This window comes from Micromesistius poutassou, assembly GCF_964030765.1.
Source record: "Micromesistius poutassou genome assembly, chromosome: 3".
NCBI classification, from domain to species: domain Eukaryota; kingdom Metazoa; phylum Chordata; class Actinopteri; order Gadiformes; family Gadidae; genus Micromesistius; species Micromesistius poutassou.
The window spans coordinates 23,577,743-23,597,382 of record NC_140273.1 but is presented as its reverse complement, the minus strand read 5'-3'; the positions used below and the strand labels follow the sequence as shown (position 1 = coordinate 23,597,382).

The 19,640-nt window shown below is 49.3% G+C and overlaps 1 protein-coding gene across 1 annotated transcript in view; it reads right to left on the bottom strand.

The window, feature by feature from the left end:
* helz (helicase with zinc finger) overlaps positions 1-19,590 on the bottom strand; it is a 68,235-nt gene extending 48,645 nt beyond the window's left edge. Inside the window, 10 exon segments of the mRNA XM_084465673.1 lie at positions 108-249; positions 2,787-2,894; positions 5,079-5,277; positions 6,849-6,924; positions 7,547-7,595; positions 10,143-10,199; positions 11,598-11,722; positions 11,866-11,902; positions 14,714-14,944; positions 19,541-19,590. Coding sequence (XP_084321799.1) covers positions 108-249; positions 2,787-2,894; positions 5,079-5,277; positions 6,849-6,924; positions 7,547-7,595; positions 10,143-10,199; positions 11,598-11,722; positions 11,866-11,902; positions 14,714-14,926 — 1,006 coding nt within the window. The 5' untranslated portion in view covers positions 14,927-14,944; positions 19,541-19,590.
* Between the last annotated feature and the right edge of the window lie 50 nt (positions 19,591-19,640).

The following is a 19,640-nucleotide window of genomic DNA, read 5'->3' as shown; positions in this document are numbered from 1 at the left end:
TTACATCGTAATATAAACAACAAACGATGTGTCTATGGTAACAACGCCAGCATACATATACAAGGCTGGCCAACGCCAGCCTTGTAGGCATCAGCCTACGAGGCTACCTGCAGGCTCCTCCCCTGACATCCACTCCTGGCACTCCCCCGGGACGCTGTGGCAGCGCTCCCCCGCCGACACGCCCGAGATGGAGAAGTGAGGTCTGTGGGCGTCGTACAGCAGGGCGATGCGGAACAGCTTCCTGGCCGGCTAGACACGCAGAGAGGGGACAAGACACAGGGACCGTCAGGATGCACCTCGGGCTGCTGCTGCTCCTCTGGACCTAGAACAGAACTCTGCTGCTCTGGACCTAGAACAGAACTCTGCTGCTCTGGACCTAGAACAGAACTCTGCTGCTCTGGACCTAGAACAGAACTCTGCTGCTCTGGACCTACAATAGAACTCTGCTGCTCTGGACCTAGAACAGAACTCTGCTGCTCTGGACCTAGAACAGAACTCTGCTGCTCTGGACCTACAATAGAACTCTGCTGCTCTGGACCTAGAACAGAACTCTGCTGCTCTGGACCTACAATAGAACTCTACTGTTCTCTATCTACTGATATAGACCTAGAATAGAACTAATGTTCACTACTGATATAGACCTAGAATAGAACTAATGTTCACTACTGATATAGACCTAGAATAGAACTAATGTTCACTACTGATATAGACCTAGAATAGAACTAATGTTCACTACTGATATAGACCTAGAATAGAACTAATGTTCACTACTGATATAGACCTAGAATAGAACTAATGTTCACTACTGATATAGACCTAGAATAGAACTAATGTTCACTACTGATATAGACCTAGAATAGAACTAATGTTCACTACTGATATAGACCTAGAATAGAACTAATGTTCACTACTGATATAGACCTAGAATAGAACTAATGTTCACTACTGATATAGACCTAGAATAGAACTAATGTTCACTACTGATATAGACCTAGAATATAACTAATGTTCACTACTGATATAGACCTAGAATAGAACTAATGTTCACTACTGATATAGACCTAGAATAGAACTAATGTTCACTACTGATATAGACCTAGAATAGAACTAATGTTCACTACTGATATAGACCTAGAATAGAACTAATGTTCACTACTGATATAGACCTAGAATAGAACTAATGTTCACTACTGATATAGACCTAGAATAGAACTAATGTTCACTACTGATATAGACCTAGAATAGAACTAATGTTCACTACTGATATAGACCTAGAATAGAACTAATGTTCACTACTGATATAGACCTAGAATAGAACTAATGTTCACTACTGATATAGACCTAGAATAGAACTAATGTTCACTACTGATATAGACCTAGAATAGAACTAATGTTCACTACTGATATAGACCTAGAATAGAACTAATGTTCACTACTGATATAGACCTAGAATAGAACTCTGGTTCCTGCTCAGCCCTACAGGTCCAGTCTGCTCCTGGTTTAATGCCATAATAATCAACGGAAGTCACTCTACATTGAGCAGACACACTATGTCTGATCACTCCGCCCAAACCAAAAGGTGGCGGGCCGCTCCCTGGGTGCTGTGGGGGCTCTACCCTCTGGTGGTGGCCCGGGGGCAGGGTGCTGTGGGGGCTCTACCCTCTGGTGGCCCGGGGGCAGGGTGCTGTGGGGGCTCTACCCTCTGGTGGCCCGGGGGCAGGGTGCTGTGGGGGCTCTACCCTCTGGTGGCCCGGGGGCAGGGTGCTGTGGGGGCTCTACCCTCTGGTGGCCCGGGGGCAGGGTGCTGTGGGGGCTCTACCCTCTGGTGGCCCGGGGGCAGGGTGCTGTGGGGGCTCTACCCTCTGGTGGCCCGGGGGCAGGGTGCTGTGGGGGCTCTACCCTCTGGTGGCAGGGTGCTGTGGGGGCTCTACCCTCTGGTGGCCCGGGGGCAGGGTGCTGTGGGGGCTCTACCCTCTGGTGGCAGGGTGCTGTGGGGGGCTCTACCCTCTGGTGGCCCGGGGGCAGGGTGCTGTGGGGGCTCTACCCTCTGGTGGCCCGGGGGCAGGGTGCTGTGGGGGCTCTACCCTCTGGTGGCCCGGGGGCAGGGTGCTGTGGGGGCTCTACCCTCTGGTGGCAGGGTGCTGTGGGGGCTCTACCCTCTGGTGGCAGGGTGCTGTGGGGGCTCTACCCTCTGGGGGCAGGGTGCTGTGGGGGGCTCTACCCTCTGGTGGCCCGGGGGCAGGGTGCTGTGGGGGCTCTACCCTCTGGTGGCAGGGTGCTGTGGGGGGCTCTACCCTCTGGTGGCCCGGGGGCAGGGTGCTGTGGGGGCTCTACCCTCTGGTGGTGGCCCGGGGGCAGGGTGCTGTGGGGGCTCTACCCTCTGGTGGCCCGGGGGCAGGGTGCTGTGGGGGCTCTACCCTCTGGTGGCAGGGTGCTGTGGGGGCTCTACCCTCTGGTGGCCCGGGGGCAGGGTGCTGTGGGGGCTCTACCCTCTGGTGGCCCGGGGGCAGGGTGCTGTGGGGGCTCTACCCTCTGGTGGCAGGGTGCTGTGGGGGCTCTACCCTCTGGTGGCAGGGTGCTGTGGGGGCTCTACCCTCTGGTGGCAGGGTGCTGTGGGGGCTCTACCCTCTGGGGGCAGGGTGCTGTGGGGGCTCTACCCTCTGGTGGCAGGGTGCTGTGGGGGCTCTACCCTCTGGTGGCAGGGTGCTGTGGGGGCTCTACCCTCTGGGGGCAGGGTGCTGTGGGGGCTCTACCCTCTGGGGGCAGGGTGCTGTGGGGGCTCTTACCCTGCAGTACAGGGAGAAGGTCCAGGAGTGTGCCGACTTCTTGGTGGTGACCGTCACAGACAGGCTGGAGTTGGTGTCCACGTTCACGCCGTCCAGATAATCACTCAACTACAGAAAGACAACAAGAGCAGTGGGAGAGGACGTTCAGACATATCCAGATAATCACTCTACTTTTTGAAGGAACAATCACTTGAAGTTATCCAGAAAACTTTTAAAAACATATACAGGTGCATCAATTAGTGGTTCATTAGTGGTATATGAGTTAATATTGTGGAAAAGTTATTTTATTTCAATAATTAAATTTAAAAAGTGAACCCCATATAGATTTGTTACACCCTAAATTAAATATTTCAAGCCTTTATCTTGATTATGGCTTGCAGCTCATGAAAACCCAGAATTCATTTTCTCAGAAAATCTGAATATTGTGAAAAAGTTCAATATTGTAGACTCAAAGTGTTGCACTCTAATCAGTTGATTCACTTAAAAAACGTGTAGGTTTCCGGAGCCTTTAAATGGTCTCTCAGTCTGGTTCAGTAGGCTTCACAATCATGGGAAAGACGATGACCTGACAGTTGTCCAGAAGACAGTCATTGACACCCTCCACAAGGAGGCTAAGCCTCAAAAGGTCATGGCTAAAGAAGCTGGCTGTGTCCAAGCATAGAGCGGAAGGAGGAAAGGTGTGGTAGGAAAAGGTGCACAAGCAACAGGGATAACCACAGCCCTGAGAGGAGTGTCAAGCAAAGGCTATTTAAACATTTGGGGGAGCTTCACAATGGACTGAGGCAGGAGTCAGTGCATCAAGCGCCAATGAGAAAAATAACTGGCCTGTCGCTCAGTGGTAAGTATATTTTGCATTTCATTTGGAAATCAAGGTCCCAGAGTCTGGAGGAAGAATGGTGAGGCACAGAATCCAAGTTGCTTGAAGTCCAGTGTGAAGTTCCAGTCAGGGATGATGTGGGCAGCCATGTCATCTTCTGGTGTTTGTTCACTGTGTGGTATCAAAGTCAACTCCAGGACGTTTACCAGGACGTTTTAGAGCACTTCATGCTTCCTTCTGCTGACAAGCTTTATGGAGATGGCGACTTTAATTAATGAACATGGGATTACTGTGCTTGATTGGCTAGCAATCTCGCCTGACCTGAACCCCATAGAATACATTATTTTTAAGGTATTATCAAGAGGAAGATGAGAGAGACTAGACCCAACAATGCAGCAGAGCTGAAGGCCGCTATCAAAAGGGCTTTTTACACTGCCAAGCCGGTCCGGTCGCGTCTTGGCACGCCCGGCGTTTCACTGCCTCTGTAAAACCGAGGGGGTCAAATCCCCGTCTTCACGGAGCCTGCTCACCGAGTCTAGACCTCTTTAGAATCATTTGTATACTACAAATGTTTTTATTTTTTTATGATTCAAGAGACTCGCATGCAAGAATGAGTTCACATCTGAGTGTAGGCTACAAACGTGATTAACTATTTACAAGTGCAAAAAGGCCAACATATTCTTTATTTTGCTGAGCACATGTTTTTTTTATCCTGACAAAAGCCTGGTAAGGATAGTTCCTCTGCGTCTTTCTCGTAGATCGCACCGTCTTTCCCCGTCCTCGTTTAATGCGACTGCATCACCTTCTCTCCCGTGATGATCAGCAGCTCGCGGATTTCACCGTCTCTCCAGTTAGAACTGCTCATGTTGATATCACTGCGTTGTCTCTGTCTAGACAACACAGCAACACCTCTACCCCCCACCCCGCCCCCACCACCCCCCCCACCCTGGAACCGCGGCACCGTCGCATTTACATCAGAATGAAACCCAAACCGCCAATGTGTGTAGGGCCCGGGAGGGTACATCGACTCCATGCCACTCAGTTAAACAGTTAATCTGTGGTGCCAGAAGCTCTTGTATGTTCTATGTGCTGTGCAGTCTTGTCTGTGTGTATGTTTGGGCCAAAGATGAATTTCCACAACAGTAGACAATAAAGATTTAAAAAAAAAATTGTCTACCAGAGGTGTTTAGTTGATTAGTCTACCAGAGGTGATTAGTCTACCAGAGGTGATTAGTCTACCACAGGTGATTAGTCTACCAGAGGTGATACGCTGTACAGCCAGGTCACAGTGGTGCTGCTATAGACCAGACGCTGTACAGCCAGGTCACAGTGGTGCTGCTATAGACCAGACGCTGTACAGCCAGGTCACAGTGGTGCTGCTATAGACCAGACGCTGTACAGCCAGGTCACTGTAGAAGGGTTAGAGGTCTGCTGGTTCTCTCAGTGCGTGTCGTGTAAGCAGGCCCCACACGTACCACTTTCTCGGGGGAGAGGGAGTTCATCCACTTCTCGATGAGGGTCTCCATGTAGTTCTCTGTGAAGTGCTTGCTCTCCTGCTGCTGCTTGAGGCGGATGAGGCGCGAGGCATAGCGCTTCTGCCACTCCATCAGCTCCTCGTGGGAGTGGGCCGAGGTGCACTGGGCCCCGTAGCGGCACAGGCCCTGCTCCAGGTACCTGCGGAGGGGGAGACCGTGAGAGAGTGCTGGGCGGCGGCCTGGGGTCCACTCCCCGGGGCACAAAGTTCAATCCCCACTCGTTTATGTAACAGGTCGCCAGCCTCAAAATGTACCACACTGTCCCTCAACACAGCCTGGATAACAATCAGGGCCCGGTTTCCCGATAACATCCACTCTTAGCGCGCTACGAAGACTCCTACGTTTAGACTTAAAGTTGTTGATCAAAGTTGTTTACCTCTATAGGCGTGGTTCCCTAATGGTCTCTTAGGAGTCTTCTTAGGAAACACTCCTTACTTTGTTTGTAAATGGCGCTGTTCAGAAATAACGTGCTGAAATTGATTGGTCAGAGATCGATTTTCCATTTCATGTGCATTACAGCGTTCTAAAAAATATTGCAGTCTTTGCGAATAAAACATTGCTCGAAATCCTTCTAGTAGGCCTAAACATTTATTTAACCATGGGCGAACATAGCATAGATACACTGATTTAAAAAATATACAGAAAATATAGAAACAGCAGAGGAGATTGAGGTAATCACATCCTTAATTATATCTGTCGCAGCCGTTCAAATTAGGCTATTTATTATATAATACTGTTTATGCTGAGACTGCTTTGCTTTGTGCTACCTGTCTGTGTGCGGGCTTTGCACACCGCGCACAGACCAGTGTGTGTTTGTCCAAAAACTAAATGTCAAGGGAAAAGAGTGGTGGTTGAAAATAGTCTTTTGACTGCTTATTAAGTTTACTTGCTTGTAATGGTTTATCGTTTCCCAGTATCATTTCCTTAATTTAGACCGTTTTTTTCATTTTTGAATTGTAAAATAAATCAAATTTTCTTTTTATGTTTTAAGAGTTTTTTGTAATTATTGGAAGCGAGTGAAGCTGACCTTGCCTTGCTGTACCCACGGCCAAAAATAAAGAACAGCCGAGACAATCCTTAATTCAAACATGCCGTTTAATTTGGCCTCAATTGGCTATGGATGCGAACTTGGAATGAACAATTACACTTACACTTACACTACAATTACACTAACCCCATCGGTGAAACACAACACTGCCAATGTGGAAGTTCCATGCACAACAGGGATTTCTAAAGGTTTCTGTACAGTGGCGGCGCCTAGCGTCAGAAGCCGAACCATCACTACGGTAGAGCTAAGAAGGTTCTACGAGCGCTTCAGACTAACCTTAACAACGAATGACGTACGAAAGAGATTCGTAGCACAGAACATTTCGGGAAACACGCGAGATGTTAAGGTAGAACTTAAAGTAGAGGTTACGAATGACGTAGCGTTAAGAAGGCTTTAAGAAGGTTTCGGGAAACCGGGCCCAGCCTCAGGCCGATATAAAGGGAGATCATCTGATGCACTAGAGGACGTGTGACATGCTTTCAACCCCTGGCCTTGTGGCACAGGGCTTAAACCAATATTGATTGTTGGCCGTTTCAGTCACTGTCCAATTAAGCTAGCGCACTTGCCTTTGTGAAGGGCCCGTAATCAGTCCCCTAGCCTAGTGTGACCGATGATCATCACCCTCGACCTGTTCTCTGCTGGAACAACACGTGTTTAAATACCTTTTGCAGAGAGTGTACTCCTCGCTGCTAGTCACTCCTCTGGGAGGCGGTCTGAACTGCCAGCCATCTTCGATTCCTGCAACACAAAGCGGCCCTCGATCAGCCCGACTGGCCCTTCGTCTGAACGAGCCTAAAGGCGCGTGGTGCGTTCTCATTGGGTCATGTTATTCAGTCAGTAGTGTGATGTGAGGTGTGATCGGATCCATAATGTGGTTGTGTCATGTTATTCAGTCAGTAATGTGATTGGCCGTAATGAGATGTATTTTCTATGTATTTGTACCACGTTGGTGTAAATGGTAAATGGTTAATGTTGAAATGCTCTCACACAGTTGATTACATTTCTGCTTTAATCCGGTCACCAATTTATGCATTGCACGGTCTTGCTGTGTGTGCAATACAATGTTACGTTGTGTTGTTTGTTTTCAAGCTGGTTTGCTCAAGAGGCTAATGTGGCTAACAATAACAACAACTAGCCAATGACTGTTCTTCCCCGACTCGTCGTGTAGCGACGCCCACAAAGACAAACGAGAACGCTTTAAGCGCTATAAGCCAGGAAATTACGTCACACGAGCAACTCGTGCAGGTGGTGTACGGTGCATCTCGAACACACCATTAGTGTGGTTGTGTCATGTTATTCAGTGGTCCTTAGCGTGGTTGTGTCATGTTATAATTGTAGATCTATGATCATTTAGATTTACCTTCCTCCTGGTCTTCTGAATATTCTGGTGCCATCTCGCTATTTACAGTCTGGGGAAAGAGGAGAGAGGATGGGCAGAGGTTAACACACCAGGACCAGTCACCAGGACCAGCCACCAGGACCAGCCACACCAGGACCAGCCACCAGGACCAGTCACACCAGGACCAGTCACCAGGACCAGTCACCAGGACCAGTCACCAGGACCAGTCACACCAGGACCAGCCACACCAGGACCAGTCACCAGGACCAGCCACACCAGGACCAGCCACCAGGACCAGTCACCAGGACCAGTCACACCAGGACCAGCCACACCAGGACCAGTCACCAGGACCAGTCACCAGGACCAGTCACACCAGGACCAGCCACACCAGGACCAGTCACCAGGACCAGCCACCAGGACCAGTCACCAGGACCAGTCACCAGGACCAGCCACCAGGACCAGTCACCAGGACCAGGACCAGTCACCAGGACCAGTCACCAGGACCAGGACCAGTCACACCAGGACCAGTCACACCAGGACCAGTCACCAGGACCAGTCACCAGGACCAGCCACACCAGGACCAGTCACACCAGGACCAGTCACCAGGACCAGTCACCAGGACCAGTCACCAGGACCAGTCACCAGGACCAGTCACCAGGACCAGTCACCAGGACCAGCCACCAGGACCAGTCACCAGGACCAGTCACCAGGACCAGTCACACCAGGACCAGCCACCAGGACCAGTCACCAGGACCAGCCACACCAGGACCAGTCACCAGGACCAGCCACACCAGGACCAGTCACCAGGACCAGTCACCAGGACCAGTCACCAGGACCAGCCACCAGGACCAGTCACCAGGACCAGGACCAGTCACACCAGGACCAGTCACCAGGACCAGTCACCAGGACCAGCCACCAGGACCAGTCACCAGGACCAGTCACCAGGACCAGTCACCAGGACCAGTCACCAGGACCAGCCACACCAGGACCAGTCACCAGGACCAGTCACCAGGACCAGCCACACCAGGACCAGTCACCAGGACCAGCCACCAGGACCAGTCACCAGGACCAGCCACCAGGACCAGTCACACCAGGACCAGCCACCAGGACCAGTCACCAGGACCAGTCACCAGGACCAGCCACCAGGACCAGCCACACCAGGACCAGCCACACCAGGACCAGTCACCAGGACCAGCCACCAGGACCAGTCACACCAGGACCAGTCACACCAGGACCAGTCACCAGGACCAGTCACCAGGACCAGTCACCAGGACCAGTCACCAGGACCAGTCACCAGGACCAGCCACACCAGGACCAGTCACCAGGACCAGCCACCAGGACCAGCAACACCAGGACCAGTCACCAGGACCAGTCACCAGGACCAGTCACCAGGACCAGCCACCAGGACCAGTCACACCAGTCACCAGGACCAGTCACCAGGACCAGCCACCAGGACCAGTCACCAGGACCAGCCACCAGGACCAGCCACCAGGACCAGTCACCAGGACCAGTCACCAGGACCAGTCACCAGGACCAGTCACCAGGACCAGCCACCAGGACCAGTCACCAGGACCAGTCACCAGGACCAGCCACCAGGACCAGTCACCAGGACCAGCCACCAGGACCAGTCACACCAGGACCAGTCACCAGGACCAGCCACACCAGGACCAGTCACCAGGACCAGTCACCAGGACCAGTCACCAGGACCAGTCACCAGGACCAGTCACACCAGTCACCAGGACCAGGACCAGTCACCAGGACCAGTCACCAGGACCAGTCACCAGGACCAGTCACCAGGACCAGCCACACCAGGACCAGTCACCAGGACCAGCCACACCAGGACCAGTCACCAGGACCAGTCACCAGGACCAGTCACCAGGACCAGCCACACCAGGACCAGTCACCAGGACCAGTCACCAGGACCAGCCACACCAGGACCAGTCACCAGGACCAGTCACCAGGACCAGTCACCAGGACCAGCCACACCAGGACCAGTCACCAGGACCAGTCACCAGGACCAGTCACCAGGACCAGCCACCAGGACCAGTCACCAGGACCAGCCACACCAGGACCAGCCACACCAGGACCAGTCACCAGGACCAGTCACCAGGACCAGTCACCAGGACCAGTCACCAGGACCAGTCACACCAGGACCAGTCACCAGGACCAGTCACCAGGACCAGAAATACCAGGACCAGTCACACCAGGAACCGTCACAACCAGTGGCGGTTCTACATTGAATTACACCGGGGGGGGCACAAACAGCCATGTTTCATAAGGGTTTCAATCCGCGGTAACAGTTCCCCCCCCGTCCGTTCCATTTGGGAGACCCAGAGGTGGGGGGGCGCCGATGTGCCAACTCCCCCACAGTGATATGATAGATAATAGAAAACCGCTTCGCAGCGCAGATGATTTTCATTTGCTTGTGTGCCTAAAACCGCCACTGGTCACAACATCATCATATTCAGGCTGTCTCACACACACACACACACACACACACACACACACACACACACACACACACACACACACACACACACACACACACACACACACACACACACACACACACACACACACACACACACACACACACACACACACACACACAACCTACTTCTATTTCCGACAGGAGCATTTTTAACCTGGTCAGGTCCTTTGTGACGATTCCGTTCTGTAAAAACAAAAACATTAGGTGGTTACTAGCAGTGCCCAGTGTTAATCAGACTAAACAAGCCTTGTTTTAATTTATTCAAAGTTGCACTACACATCACAACATGTTTTTTGCAGATGAAAAAACTGCAACTAGGTCAGGTCAGTCTAACTCTCTCTCTGTGTGTGTGTGTGTGTGTGTGTGTGTGTGTGTGTGTGTGTGTGTGTGTGTGTGTGTGTGTGTGTGTGTGTGTGTGTGTGTGTGTGTGTGTGTGTGTGTGTGTGTGTGTGTGTGTGTGTGTGTGTGTGTACCAGGGCAAGAAGAAGAGGAGTGTGTAGCAGAGGGGCCCTCACAAAAACCACGTCTAGTTTGCTAAATGAGGCCTGCAGGGCTTCAAACAGCAGCCAGTGTGGACGGACTCCTGGATCCATTTGTTGTTAGAGAAACCACATGGAGCGGGATGACCTGGCTCCTGTCCACTGATATCTCTGTATGAATCAGTCTGCATTTCATTCTGTTGGCCTCATATGACCTCTCCCACTGTGTGTCTGTATCTCTCTGGTCTCTCTCTACCTGTGTGTCCGTATCTCTCTGGTCTCTCTCTACCTGTGTGTCTGTATCTCTCTGGTCTCTCTCTACCTGTGTGTCTGTATCTCTCTGGTCTCTCCTACCTGTGTGTCTGTATCTCTCTGGTCTCTCTCTACCTGTGTGTCTGTATCTCTCTGGTCTCTCTCTACCTGTGTGTCTGTATCTCTCTGGTCTCTCTCTCTACCTGTGTGTCTGTATCTCTCTGGTCTCTCTCTACCTGTGTGTCTGTGTCTCTCTGGTCTCTCTCTACCTGTGTGTCCGTATCTCTCCGGTCTCTCTCTACCTGTGTGTCGGTATCTCTCTACCTGTGTGTCCGTATCTCTCTGGTCTCTCTCTACCTGTGTGTCTGTATCTCTCTGGTCTCTCTCTACCTGTGTGTCTGTATCTCTCTGGTCTCTCTCTACCTGTGTGTCTGTATCTCTCTGGTCTCTCTCTACCTGTGTGTCCGTATCTCTCTGGTCTCTCCTACCTGTGTGTCTGTATCTCTCTGGTCTCTCTCTACCTGTGTGTCTGTATCTCTCTGGTCTCTCTACCTGTGTGTCTGTATCTCTCTGGTCTCTCCTACCTGTGTGTCTGTATCTCTCTGGTCTCTCTCTACCTGTGTGTCCATATCTCTCTGGTCTCTCTCTCTACCTGTGTGTCTGTATCTCTCTGGTCTCTCTCTACCTGTGTGTCTGTATCTCTCTGGTCTCTCTCTACCTGTGTGTCTGTATCTCTCTGGTCTCTCTCTACCTGTGTGTCTGTATCTCTCTGGTCTCTCTCTACCTGTGTGTCTGTATCTCTCTGGTCTCTCTCTACCTGTGTGTCTGTATCTCTCTGGTCTCTCTCTACCTGTGTGTCTCTGTCCAGGGCCTTGGAGAGGACGCTGGCCACCTCAGGTAGACTCTGGTCCTGCATCATGGACCTCAGGCTGGCGTTCAGGCAGCCCTCTCCTCTGGAGCCCTCCTCCGCCAGCACTACAGACAGGGTTTTGGTCAGCTCATTATGATGGCTTGTCCAGCACATGTATTTGTGACATTATACTCTATATACTCTACTACAATGAATCCAGTTGTTCTTTGGTTAGAGGGTTTTCCTGGGGCCTCGTGGTGGGACTCACCCTGTTTGCTGTCCTCCTCTGCTTGGTCATAGTTTTTCTGTGAAAAAAAAAAAGGCATTTTTTTAAGGACAGGATATGGAAGTTTGTGACCAATATAGTGCTGGGCCAGAAGGAACTTCTACACATGGACAAGCCAGAATGAATCCATGAAACAACGCTGGGGTGCATGGACAGTTCTGTTACCATTGCTGTAGATATCTAATAAAAGATTTCCCCCCTGCAGTGAAAGCATTGGTGTTCCATGAATGGATAGCATCTCCACTCATGGAGTGTTTTTGACCATATGAAGTTTGCCAACCTCGAGTGACTGCTCTATTGGAGACCACACATCTACTGTGGGAAACTAGTAGTTTGGGAATACTCATCCTCAGTCAGGGCTTCTTCATTACCGTTTTACACAGTGACTCAAAAGGTCACACACAACTATGCCTCCTTCATTTTACTAACTAGCCTCCTTCATTTTATAAAATAGCTTTACTCCCCGCATCAAAAGACCAAAAGGCATTTCATGATATTTACAGCTTCTTAAAAAATATACTCCTGTTAATATCCATTGTTAGTGGGGCCTCAACGAGATGTTGTTGGTGAGGTCTAGATGTTATTGGTGAGGTCTAGATGTTATTGGTGAGGTCTAGATGTTATTGTGAGGTCTAGATGTTATTGTTGAGGTCTAGATGTTATTGGTGAGGTCTAGATGTTATTGTGAGGTCTAGATGTTATTGTGAGGTCTAGATGTTGTTGTGAGGTCTAGATGTTGTTGTGAGGTCTAGATGTTATTGGTGAGGTCTAGATGTTATTGGTGAGGTCTAGATGTTATTGGTGAGGTCTAGATGTTATTGTGAGGTCTAGATGTTATTGTGAGGTCTAGATGTTATTGTGAGGTCTAGATGTTATTGGTGAGGTCTAGATGTTATTGGTGAGGTCTAGATGTTATTGTGAGGTCTAGATGTTATTGGTGAGGTCTAGATGTTATTGTGAGGTCTAGATGTTATTGTGAGGTCTAGATGTTATTGGTGAGGTCTAGATGTTATTGGTGAGGTCTAGATGTTATTGGTGAGGTCTAGATGTTATTGTGAGGTCTAGATGTTATTGGTGAGGTCTAGATGTTATTGTGAGGTCTAGATGTTATTGGTGAGGTCTAGATGTTATTGGTGAGGTCTAGATGTTATTGTGAGGTCTAGATGTTATTGTGAGGTCTAGATGTTGTTGTGAGGTCTAGATGTTATTGGTGAGGTCTAGATATTATTGGTGAGGTCTAGATGTTATTGGTGAGGTCTAGATGTTATTGTGAGGTCTAGATGTTATTGGTGAGGTCTAGATGTTATTGGTGAGGTCTAGATGTTATTGGTGAGGTCTAGATGTTATTGTGAGGTCTAGATGTTATTGGTGAGGTCTAGATGTTATTGGTCTAGATGTTATTGGTGAGGTCTAGATGTTATTGTGAGGTCTAGATGTTATTGGTGAGGTCTAGATGTTATTGGTGAGGTCTAGATGTTATTGTGAGGTCTAGATGTTATTGGTGAGGTCTAGATGTTATTGGTGAGGTCTAGATGTTATTGGTGAGGTCTAGATGTTATTGGTGAGGTCTAGATGTTATTGTGAGGTCTAGATGTTATTGGTGAGGTCTAGATGTTATTGGTGAGGTCTAGATGTTGTTGTGAGGTCTAGATGTTATTGTGAGGTCTAGATGTTATTGGTGAGGTCTAGATGTTATTGTGAGGTCTAGATGTTGTTGTGAGGTCTAGATGTTATTGTGAGGTCTAGATGTTATTGTGAGGTCTAGATGTTATTGGTGAGGTCTAGATGTTGTGAGGTCTAGATGTTATTGTGAGGTCTAGATGTTATTGGTGAGGTCTAGATGTTATTGGTGAGGTCTAGATGTTATTGGTGAGGTCTAGATGTTATTGGTGAGGTCTAGATGTTATTGGTGAGGTCTAGATGTTATTGGTGAGGTCTAGATGTTATTGTGAGGTCTAGATGTTATTGGTGAGGTCTAGATGTTATTGGTGAGGTCTAGATGTTATTGGTGAGGTCTAGATGTTGTTGTGAGGTCTAGATGTTATTGTGAGGTCTAGATGTTGTTGTGAGGTCTAGATGTTATTGTGAGGTCTAGATGTTGTTGTGAGGTCTAGATGTTATTGTGAGGTCTAGATGTTGTTGTGAGGTCTAGATGTTATTGTCTAGATGTTATTGGTGAGGTCTAGATGTTATTGGTCTAGATGTTATTGGTGAGGTCTAGATGTTATTGGTGAGGTCTAGATGTTATTGGTGAGGTCTAGATGTTAATGGTGAGGTCTAGATGTTATTGGTGAGGTCTAGATGTTATTGGTCTAGATGTTATTGGTGAGGTCTAGATGTTATTGGTGAGGTCTAGATGTTAATGGTGAGGTCTAGATGTTATTGGTCTAGATGTTATTGGTGAGGTCTAGATGTTAATGGTGAGGTCTAGATGTTATTGTGAGGTCTAGATGTTATTGTGAGGTCTAGATGTTATTGTGAGGTCTAGATGTTGTGAGGTCTAGATGTTATTGGTGAGGTCTAGATGTTGTGAGGTCTAGATGTTGTGAGGTCTAGATGTTATTGGTGAGGTCTAGATGTTAATGGTGAGGTCTAGATGTTATTGGTGAGGTCTAGATGTTATTGGTCTAGATGTTATTGGTGAGGTCTAGATGTTAATGGTGAGGTCTAGATGTTATTGTGAGGTCTAGATGTTATTGTGAGGTCTAGATGTTATTGTGAGGTCTAGATGTTATTGTGAGGTCTAGATGTTATTGGTGAGGTCTAGATGTTATTGGTCTAGATGTTATTGTGAGGTCTAGATGTTATTGGTGAGGTGTGACCTGCTCACCAGCTGCAGGAAGGCGGCGATGCGGTAGAGGCGCGCGCGGCAGCGGAGGGCCCCGGCCTGGGGGCTGTTTGGGGCGGGGGCTCCGGAGGGGGCCGCCCGGGGCCCCAGCACCAGCAGGGCGTCTGTGCTGTGGCTGACTGCGCTCTCGTAATCCCCCTTGGCCAATGACCTGCTGGCTTCTTCACATGACTTCTCCGCTCTCCTGTCCGCCATGACTCAGGGACAGAATGACTGCAACACAAGAGCACACAACCACGTCTTTAATTACAGATTAACACGAACTGTGATCCTTGTGAATGTCGTCACGTGTGTAAAAACGAGATCAAACGTAAAACTCCTACATATTTTATTCCCAACTTGCAATCATTGTAAACGTAGCCATTAATAAGGCATAGATTATGCATTGAAAATCATCCACCGAATCTTAGTACGGAATCACTCAACCCCACGGTGTGCTCTGTCCCACACTGTACATCCAACGCACCGCGTTCAGAGTGTCAGACCGTGGTATATTGATTTGGCTGATTTTAATATTGTTCATTGATGTTATTTTCAGAGTTCTTGCCCCTTTTCTGTCTAGTTATACCAGACTTACACAGGATTTACACCGGTTTACATTTGCTGAAACCTTTTAGATGAAATAAAGTTTCTTATAATCACACTTTTAGGCCCCGTCCACACGGTAACGATTTTTTAATATAAAAAAACACGTATAAGTCTTCAGCGTTTTCGGTGTCTGCAAACTCACTTTTTTGAAGCCAGGTCCCAGGGTTAAATAGCTTTAAGTAGCTTTAAATAGAGCCCCTTGGTGAATTTAATTACTAACTGTACATTAAAAAGTATTTTCTGTTCAATCTACAAGGTTTAACAACTGCTTTCCTGGTCTGTATGTTCGTATACAGCGCGCAGGCTTGATACACATGCTCTGCCTCTTCTTTTTTTGGTGGAGAACCAGCGCCACATAGTGGCCTTGAATATGCACTACAGCGTTTCTACAGCTAAATGCGTTTTTGCAATGAGTCCGTCTTTACTGGGAAATTCCTGAAACGCTACCAAGGAAAACGGAGGGAAAAGATTGTTTTTGCGCGTGTGGACGGGGCCTAAGAGCACCTTCACACTTTGCAGGAGGAGCAGAGGATGGAAGCGGCTCCTCTTTAGTTGAATTACAGCCTGCTTGACGTCCTAAGCTACTGCTGTCTGATGGCAGAGCAGCTCCCTTCCTCTATTCAAACGCCAGACAGCTTCACCGGGCTACTGCCCTCTATCCTAATGACTGTCAAGACACACTTCAGAAAATGCTTTGAAACACAAAACATGACCATTACAAAACATGGAGGTCCCCTTTCCTTTGCAACTGTGACCCCACTATGTAGTACTAGAGTGCTGGGTGACTCTGCCAGACCATTGGAGAAGGAAGCCAGCTCCATACAAATGTGTGTCATGGTGTACATCGACATCTTGGCATCCCTACTACGAGGCACACCAAAGAGATGCATCTGTAACCGTAGCTCACAACCAAGCCCATGTGCGTTCAGAACAACACTGAACCTTCATGGTGGTGGGCAGGCAGCGCCCCAACAGCCTCGTGTTCTAGCCCAAGCAGGACTGGCAACTCAACGCCAGGGCATTCACAGACACAATCAAATAGAAATGTACTTTAAATCGGTAGCTCATTGTCACAGTAATATGAACCTCCCATTCAACAAAGTACACCTATAATTCTGCTAATGCTGATGTTTTACATCCAATCCGCGTAACTCCCCATAGCTGATCACATGTTACATTAACTTGTCCGTGCCGGCAGGCTTCACATTCAAACCAATAATTGAATAACGTATTTCCACTCGACCCTCAAATTCGCCACAGGCTTACAAAACTGGCCAGCGTTTCTCCTTTCTACAATCCAATGAATTCCTGACAGATCAAGTCATATTTCTGTTTTGCCATTATCCATTTTGATTGGATAATAACAAAATAACAAAACATAGAAATAGGATAGGCTCTGAATGCCATTTCACGTTGTCTTGAATAAGCAGCAAGCTGCTGCTTGAGAAGGTTCTCCACACTGAGAAGAACTTGAGAAGCCAGGGTTCTCCACACTGAGAAGAACTTGAGAAGCCAGGGTTCTCCACACTGAGAAGAACTTGAGAAGCCAGGGTTCTCCACACTGAGAAGAACTTGAGAAGCCAGGGTTCTCCACACTGAGCTAAAGGCCCGCGGACCATGTCCCCCGCGGTGGGGGTCGTGTCCCCGTCTTGTCCCCCGCGATGGGGGTCGTGTCCCCCGCGGTAAGGGTCGTGTCCCCCGCGGTGGGGGTCATGTCCCCGTCTTGCCCCCCGCGATGGGGGTCGTGTCCCCCGCGGTAAGGGTCGTGTCCCCCACGGTGGGGGTCGTGTCCCCCGCGGTAAGGGTCGTGTCCCCCGCGGTGGGGGTCGTGTCCCCGTCTTGCCCCCCGCAGTGCGGGTCGTGTCCCCCGCGTTGCGGGTCCTGTCCCCCGTGTTGCGGGTCGTGTCCCCCGTGTTGCGGGTCGTGTCCCCCGTGTTGCGGGTCGTGTCCCCCGCGGTGGGGGTCGTGTCCCCCGCGGTGGGGGTCGTGTCCCCCGCGGGTCGTGTCCCCCGTGTTGCGGGTCGTGTCCCCCGCGGTGGGGGTCGTGTCCCCCGCGGTGGGGGTGGTGTCCCCCGCGGTGGGGGTGGTGTCCCCCGCGGTGGGGGTCGAGTCCCCGTCGTGGGGGCTTACCCGCTGGAGCCAAGGTCGCGGCGACTCAACCTTCCCCAGAAGCATCTCACCTTCTGGTCCCATTGACACTCAAATGGGCTCAAAAACTGAACTAAGCCCTGAAACACTAACCTGGAGATCCAGAGTTCAGCGAGAGCACAATTTGAATTTGCTCAGCGAGTCACTCTGGGAACGAGCAACATACTCACTCCCTGAGTCCCCTGGCCCAGAACATGAACCAATCACATCGGTGTATCTGATATAGGCGGGCCAAAAGCGTTGCTGTTTTACCGACAGGATACGGCAAGAGTCTAATCTATTGGTTAGCTCCGCTGGTCTGGATACATCACCCCTTGTATTCTTCTGATTGGTCGTAGTGTTATCCCATTGCATGCAGTGATATTTTCCAATGCATGCTTGGTGCCGCCCCTCGAGTTGGGCCGTTTTCATCACTCGTTGCCAGACCCTTTCTAGATGTGCTTTCTAGATGTGGCTCTGGATTTCCAGGCTACTGGAATACTTCAGCACACATACATGGCAATATCCAGATAGATAGGATTCAATCTAAAAATGTAATTACAAAGCAACAGACTTTGCTCATACACCAACACATTGATGAGTCAGTGAGCTGTGAGACAGAGCTACACACAGATTTTGAGACATTACAGTCGTTCCATGAAACACGGGTTTTTGGTAAAAATATTTATGCTTACTTTTTGATAAAAACTTTCGATCAAACTCAAATAGTATATAGAAACACCTTTTTTTTTCACTTGTTTGACATTTAAAGTGTGGATATTTGCAATGGTATCATCTGAAGTAATTATTGAGACAAATCAAATCCAGCTGTCTTTGCAAGCTTGTATGTTTGTTTGACAAAGACAAGGAAGGAATTTGAAGTTCAACCATGACACATCCTAAATAAATGGAGGACCACAATATTACTGCTCTGAAATATTAAAATTGTGTGTGAGCATTGACTCACACTCAATTTAGAGTACTCTATACAGACTAATAGGTCTTCTGATGAAAACAGTGAGTAATGTGCTCTGCACTAATTCAATCAATTTCACAAAGTTACTCTATAGGAACTTTTGGTTCAAATATTAAGAGTGCAGTATCTCCATTCTTTATATTTCTTTGAAATTGTATACATTACAGGCAGAAGGGAATATGAGAGACACAAAGCCTGCTTACATGTTTAAAAAGATATGAATAGACATTACCACAGTAACTTGCATAACAAAAACGATGTGTGATTGTGGATCTTTGCTGGGCTATAATGTACCATGTCATAACAAGGGGTGAAACTCGTCACCGCGCTGTTAATGGTTCTGTCGAAGGAATGGGATACAAGCAAGGCTTTGATGTGGAGAGGTTACTCCTGTTAAATGCTTACTTGAGAACACAGCGAGGTACAAGTAGTAGACTGAACAATACCAGATAACGTCATAGAGTTCAGGGCCCTGGTTAAGAGAGCACAACATAAACAACCGTGTGAACCAGTACTGGTGCGACCAGCGGAGCTCCTCCAGAGCCTCATCCACCACCGCCGCTTGGTTTCCTCCGTCAGACTGTTCCTCAAAATTCTGCAAAAGTAACAAAATAACGCGTTCTCCCTGACGCTCGTCCCAACGCGAAGAGCAAACACACAAGTGTGTGAGTTCATCAGGAGGAGCTCCTCCACTTCCCTCCTCCTGCAGCCCAGCGCCCCGCTGCACCGACTCGGTCCCGCGGCGGACCGACTCGGTCCCGCGGCCACGGCGAGGCCCGGGCCCGCCGGGGGGACCGGGGGGCCGCCGGGCCCCGGCGGGGCACAGCGGGGCACAGCGGGGCCTTCCGACGCCGAGCGGGCAGGACCACAACAAGAATAGCTGGCTAGCTCGTTAGCTGTGGCTAGCAGTCTGGCTAGGCTAGCAGGCTAAGTGGGCTCGGGCCTGAACATTTGGCACGGTTTTAAGATTCATATAATTTATCAGACATCGTGTTACTAAGCACGGGTTGATTCGGTATGTTCGCTGTTCCCATAACATTTTACGGACATAATTCCTGTCACCGTACTTGCATCGAAAACGACAACCGAAGGCCTGAAAAAGGGAAGTGTACACTTACCTAGCCTCACTTTCTACGCCATCTTGGATCCACTTGTCAGTCCATCGCAGGGCACGGCGGGGCCGCGCGGGGCCGCGCGCCTCGTGAAGGTTGAGGGGGT